Source organism: Puntigrus tetrazona, chromosome 9 (assembly GCF_018831695.1).
Source record: "Puntigrus tetrazona isolate hp1 chromosome 9, ASM1883169v1, whole genome shotgun sequence".
Classification (NCBI taxonomy): domain Eukaryota; kingdom Metazoa; phylum Chordata; class Actinopteri; order Cypriniformes; family Cyprinidae; genus Puntigrus; species Puntigrus tetrazona.
This window is the reverse complement of record NC_056707.1, coordinates 14338698-14344659: the sequence shown is the minus strand read 5'-3', so window position 1 is coordinate 14344659 and position 5962 is coordinate 14338698. Positions and strand designations below refer to the sequence as shown.

At 42.2% G+C, this 5962-nt stretch overlaps 1 protein-coding gene across 1 annotated transcript; it reads left to right on the top strand.

Moving 5' to 3' along the window:
- The first annotated feature begins 4036 nt into the window (after positions 1-4036).
- sox1a (SRY-box transcription factor 1a) lies at positions 4037-5962 on the top strand. The gene has a single exon (XM_043249474.1). The coding sequence runs from the start codon at positions 4347-4349 to the stop codon at positions 5355-5357; it is 1011 nt and encodes a 336-aa protein (XP_043105409.1). The 5' UTR covers positions 4037-4346; the 3' UTR covers positions 5358-5962.

Sequence of the window (5962 nt, the reverse complement as noted above, 5' to 3'; positions counted from 1 at the left end):
AGTACAAGAACAGAGGTCTTTAACAGGTTGTCTGCTAGATTTTGTTTAATTTGGAACTAATTTTATTTTAAATAATGAAACCAACCAGTATGCAAAGCTTATTATTATTGTTATTATTATTATTATAAATAAAATTTGCACATGTAATATTTACTTTGTAAATATCACTTATCTTTTAGATACTCTAACATGCCACAAAAGACATGTTAGGCCAGGCTGTAACCCTGCTCTGTGTTTCTGTCCACCAAGAGGATGAAAAAATTTGGATAATACACTGCGCAAATGTGGCAAAATAAAGTGTATTTATGCAATGTAGTCTACAGTATATATTCTGCATATATTGTGCTGGAAATTAGCTTTTTTTAGCTAACCCCCTCCCCATTTAAGCGTCAGCAGTAAGTACCTAAAGTGCTCTCTTTTAGGAATATCCTTAAAACCTGAAGAATGTTTAGGGAGAGTGAGAATGACCGGGTTAATTAAAGTTATTGAGCGTAATGCTCTTCAGAGCCATACAGCAGGGGCGACGGGGGCAGACCTTTGTGCTGATGTCGGAGCGAAGGCTGCAGAGCGTTTTTCGGTGATGCTGCCGCCGGGTCCGTTCCTCAAGTTCGTTTCCAAGGAGGAGAGACGCCTCGCGCCAGGACTCCGCCCCCTTCCACTGAATGCGCGAGCAGCTGCTTTCAAACCCAACTGCTCAATTCCATTCATCCTCGAGAGGGAACAAAAAAGTGGCTATTTATTAGAATACTTGTTTTGTATTGTTCCGCGTCACACAAAAGGGGCTTTATTATGTAAGAAGGAACCCTTTCGCCGGGAGAAACAATAACTTGAAATTGTCTTTAGAGTCTATAATAAATTTCATTTTCTTGTCTCTCTCCTCAGTGTGTAGTGAGTGGTGGGACTGGGAGCTGGGTATGGCTGGCCTTGGCACACTAAGTGTAGATTTTTAGCAAGGATGGCGGTCTGGCGAGTGGCTTTGGCTGGGTTAGGACAGCGATAGAACCGGTAAGGACGATTTTACATCACTGCAGATGAAGGACAGTGCAACGTAAGTTTGCATAGCTTTAAAAACAAGATTTAGAGGGATATGCATTGTCCTCTGGGGAAAGTCTTAATTTTGGATATTGAAACACATTGAAAATTAATGTTCTCGAAAAGTGATATACTGAGACAATGGTGTCGCCTGACTAACTGGTTATTAGCGGGATACAAGTTCGGTGCGTAAGTACGAACCGCGCCGTGAAGCCTGTTAACAGAAAGCTGGGATCAGTTTTTCCTGAGCTGCTTGATCGCGTGATGTGCTGTCTGTGTATCGGATAAGAGACATTAGCGCGGTTTTTTTTTCCAACGACGGTCCGGAGATGTATTTTAGCCTATACCGGTTGTTCCAGCGTAGCCAAAGCCGCATTTTATCGGAAGGCTTGCAAATAATTGTCTAAACACTATAACACGCGTCCGTGTTTACAGCATTAGCTGGAACAGTTCTCGATGGAAATCAGCCAGTTTTAGACCGCTACGCTTTTTTTTTCTTTTTACATTTGCAGCATTTACTGTAAGGGCAAACCATCTCACTGCTCCGCAAACGTGCCTTTTTTATTTAAATTAATCTTTAAATAAAGTTGAGAAGCTTGAATTCAGCGCAGTTAAACGAATTAAATGTCTATAGGCCCGTTAAAATGTGTGAGCCGGTGTTTGTTCATACGCGGATAAAATGCTGTCGGGTTTTGTTCCCCGCGAAAATAAAAACTTAGGTCGTGTGACTTACAGGAAAAGAAGTTTTGCTCGGAGTTTTGATCAACAGATTGTCACTATGGTTTGTTTAACAGGGTATCATTTTCACGCGTCTGAGCCAGAGTCTTACCACAGCCCTTGTTAAGTCAAGAAAGCCACACAAAGGATTTGTACAAATTAAGTTAAACAAGGCTATACAGCAACAAACAAGTTTAGCACGCTTTAATTTTGCAGCGCGCTTTCACGACAATGAACATGTTATACGCACACCGAAAGCTCATATGGGAGAAACCTGGACTGGAAATATTAAAACAATATTTGTTTTATTCAATTTGCATCATTTTAATAATCGATTTCCATTTCGCTCATGGATATTTCGTGGTCATGAATCACACAGGGCAGGTTATTCCCGTCCCCTTGTTCCATCCCCCGTCCCCTAAATAATGTTTCGTGAACTGGACGATCGCAAACACCTATGACAGCTGTTAAACTATCACTTCATTTTTACTTTTAGGCCTTTTTTTTTTTTTTTTTTTTTTTTTTTTTTTAATAAAACGGACATCTCGGTCGCTTTTTGACCACCATCGTATGTTTTTTGGATAACTTGCTGGAAGCCCAGCTTTCGCACGTGCGCTAACAGTGCCCTATTGCCCCCAGCGCGCGCAAAACAAAGACTCCGTGAAGAGCGCGACACTGGAGCAAAATCAGAACTGACAAGGTACGTTGTTCCAGGAGGGTCACAATGTGCTTTAGCGCTCTAATCCGAAGGACAATTAAACATATTAAGTAACAAAAAAATATTGTTATTAAATCTGCCAAATCTATGAAACAAAGAAAACATACTAAATGATCTTTTTAAATTTGAATTAATTTAAGGAGAGATTATATGGCGGTTTAAAATAAAAACTGTTAAATAAGATTTATTCTATCTAGGCTACTAAATATACGTAGTACCAATATAGTTATTTTATTGGTCATGTTTTTGCTCATGTGGAGCTTGCGTTGGTTAGGGCATTTTTGAAACCAAACACATGTAAATAAAAACACTTCATATTTATTGATTTGCCATGCTAATTATTTTTACTAAAATGACAGCATTTCTCTCTCTTTTATTATTATTATTATTATTATTATTATTATTATTATTAAAATAGATAACAAAGAAAATAATTTTATCAAAATAAATTGAGTGTCTAGACACCATGACTGAGTAAATGAAAAACCATATCTAAAATGCTGTCACGTGGGCAATGAAAAGCCCTTATCTTTTGTCAAACATGTTTTTGTTTATTTGATATAGCAGCCTATTAAATTTGATAACGTTCCTACAGAATGTATCTTCAAGTTATATATGTCTTATTCGTCTCGCATTCAAACTTGATGGCAAAATAATAGTTTTGCGGTCCACGACAAGAATATTTGTGTCGTGTTTAATGAACATTTTTGGGTCCGTCATACGATGGTATCACGTTATACAATCAGGCTATTCTTGCTGTAAATACAATCTGATTTTTTTCATCAGACATCGCGTTAATTTTTTGTCTTCGAATTGCTGCTGTCTTTTTATTTCGAGATAACTTTAGAGTTTCAGAGTTTGCCCGTATATGCCATTTACAGTCGTCTTATTTACGCGCTACAAAATCTTAGCAGTGCACCACCAGACGGCAGTGTCCTCGATTTAGGAACCTCTGTTTAAAATCATGTTGTTTACCTCTTAAAATATAGCGGTTTTGATATAGTCTCACTTAAAGAATAACTAGTCCAATTACAAAGTTCTTAGTGTCAGTTGTATGTGTTGGTGTAAAAAGAAGAAGAAGATGTAGCCTATCCGAACGCGAAGTGAAATGCCGGTCGTTTTATCCCCTTGACGTTCTTGACATCCTATTTCAGAACGTGCACGATTTCATTTCGACTGATTTTTTTCCCCTTTAACAGTTTTACACTCGCAGACATTCGGCATGCGGTGAACCGTATCAACATAGCTGACAAGTAGTTGGCTACCCTTTACGCGCAAAGATTTGGCAAGACGTCACGAGGGAAGCATCGGAGCTATTACAGTTATTATAAAGAATTAGATCGTATCTTGTAATGTCATCTAAATGGATAAAAATCTACCATTTGTCCTCTTGTTCATTTATTGCAACCATTGAAGAGGCTCAAACTGCTACCTCAGTATTTACTCTACTTTGGAGGGGGCGGTGTTGACCCTCCGTGTACCCCGCCTACTAGTTCTTTCCTCGTTGTCGACGTCACTCGACCGAACTCCATGCAAATCGCTCCTCGCTGGAACGCCATTGGCCGCTCGCTCATTTTAATCGCTGTCAAAACGCATCATATGGCCGCCGCTTTAACTAACTCTTCAACTCCACTAGGAAAAGTAACTCAAATGCACGTTCAATTAATGTGGATGTGAAACGGCAGTCGGAGACGACACTAAACACGCTACGGGAGCAAAAAGAGACCCCGAGACTAACGGCGAACGTTTGGGAATAAGCAAAAATCCACACTTCACCGGAGCTCCACGGGCTCGTGAGGCACCTGCTTCAAGCGCGGACTACAGAGCGCCGAAAGTTCATGCTTTTTCTCTGCTAGCTGAGAACTTCTAAGCCACTTGAATGTATAGCATGATGATGGAAACGGACCTTCATTCCCCGGGACCCCAAACCAACACGAATCCGGGGCAAACGGGTCCAAACTCGGGGAGCAAAGCCAACCAAGACCGCGTAAAGAGACCCATGAACGCTTTTATGGTGTGGTCCCGGGGCCAGCGGCGAAAAATGGCTCAGGAGAACCCCAAAATGCACAACTCTGAAATTAGCAAAAGACTCGGTGCTGAGTGGAAGGTGATGTCAGAGGCTGAAAAGCGGCCCTTTATTGATGAGGCGAAGCGGTTGCGCGCCATGCACATGAAGGAGCATCCGGATTACAAATACAGACCGAGGCGCAAAACCAAGACCCTGCTTAAAAAGGACAAGTACTCGTTGGCTGGCGGCTTGCTTGGCGGCGCGGGTGGCGGGGTCGGGATGAGTCCTGCAGGGGTCGGCCAGAGGTTGGAGAGTCCTGGGGGTCACGGAGGCTCGGCCGGCGCTGGCTACGCGCACATGAACGGCTGGGCGAACGGCACTTACTCGGGCCAGGTGGCCGCCGCGGCAGCAGCGGCTGCGATGATGCAGGAGGCGCAGCTCGCCTACAGCCAGCACCCGGGCAGTGGGTCCCACCATCACCACGCTCATCACCATCACCCGCACAACCCCCAGCCCATGCACCGCTACGATATGACCGCTCTCCAGTACAGCCCCATCTCGAACTCCCAGAGCTACATGAGCGCTTCTCCATCCGGCTACGGTGGGATTTCATACACGCAGCATCAGAACTCCAGCGTCGCTTCTTCTGCCGCCATCGGTACGCTGAGCTCGCTCGTCAAGTCCGAACCCAATATAAGCCCTCCGGTCACCACACACTCCCGAGGCCCCTGCCCCGGAGACTTGAGAGAGATGATTAGCATGTATTTACCGACCGGCGAGTCCGGGGATCCGTCCGTGCAGAGCAGACTGCATGCCTTACCGCAGCACTATCAGAGCACAACCGCCGGAGTAAACGGAACTGTCCCATTGACGCATATTTGAAAGAGCTGATGGAAAGCGATGGGTAACGCGCATTCAGAAACACTCCACCAAATATATTTACCTCTTTTTTTAGATTGTCATCGAACTACTTTTGTACAGAATGTTTTATGATGTTCTTGTAAATTAAAGGTAAATATTGTTTCGACTGCAGTTCGGAGAGAAACTGAGATCTTATCAAATGTATCACTTTCAGTGAAACATTGTTTAAATATGACGTCTTTAAAAATGATTCTGACAGCGTTTCTGGCCACGCCAAGAAATATGCGACATACTGTTATTCTTTCAATATTTAAGTTTCTGTGCAAAATTGACTTTTGAGTTGATAATAACAAAAGTCTAGCGTGAATAACTCAATGAAATGTTTTTTTTTTTTGAGAGCCCATAAAGAGTTTCCTGCTTATTACATTTACCAAAACGTTTGTACACGTGAATTAATGTACCAGATTTATGTTGTAATATTTCTTGTAAATTGTGAATAAGTTTTAATATTTCAAAAAGACTGGCACGTCACTGCTGCTGTAAATAATTTATGACATGCATTCCTGCCAGTTCAAATCTTAACCTTGCGTTGATTCATGGTCTAAATAAAATTGGAGAAAAAGTTA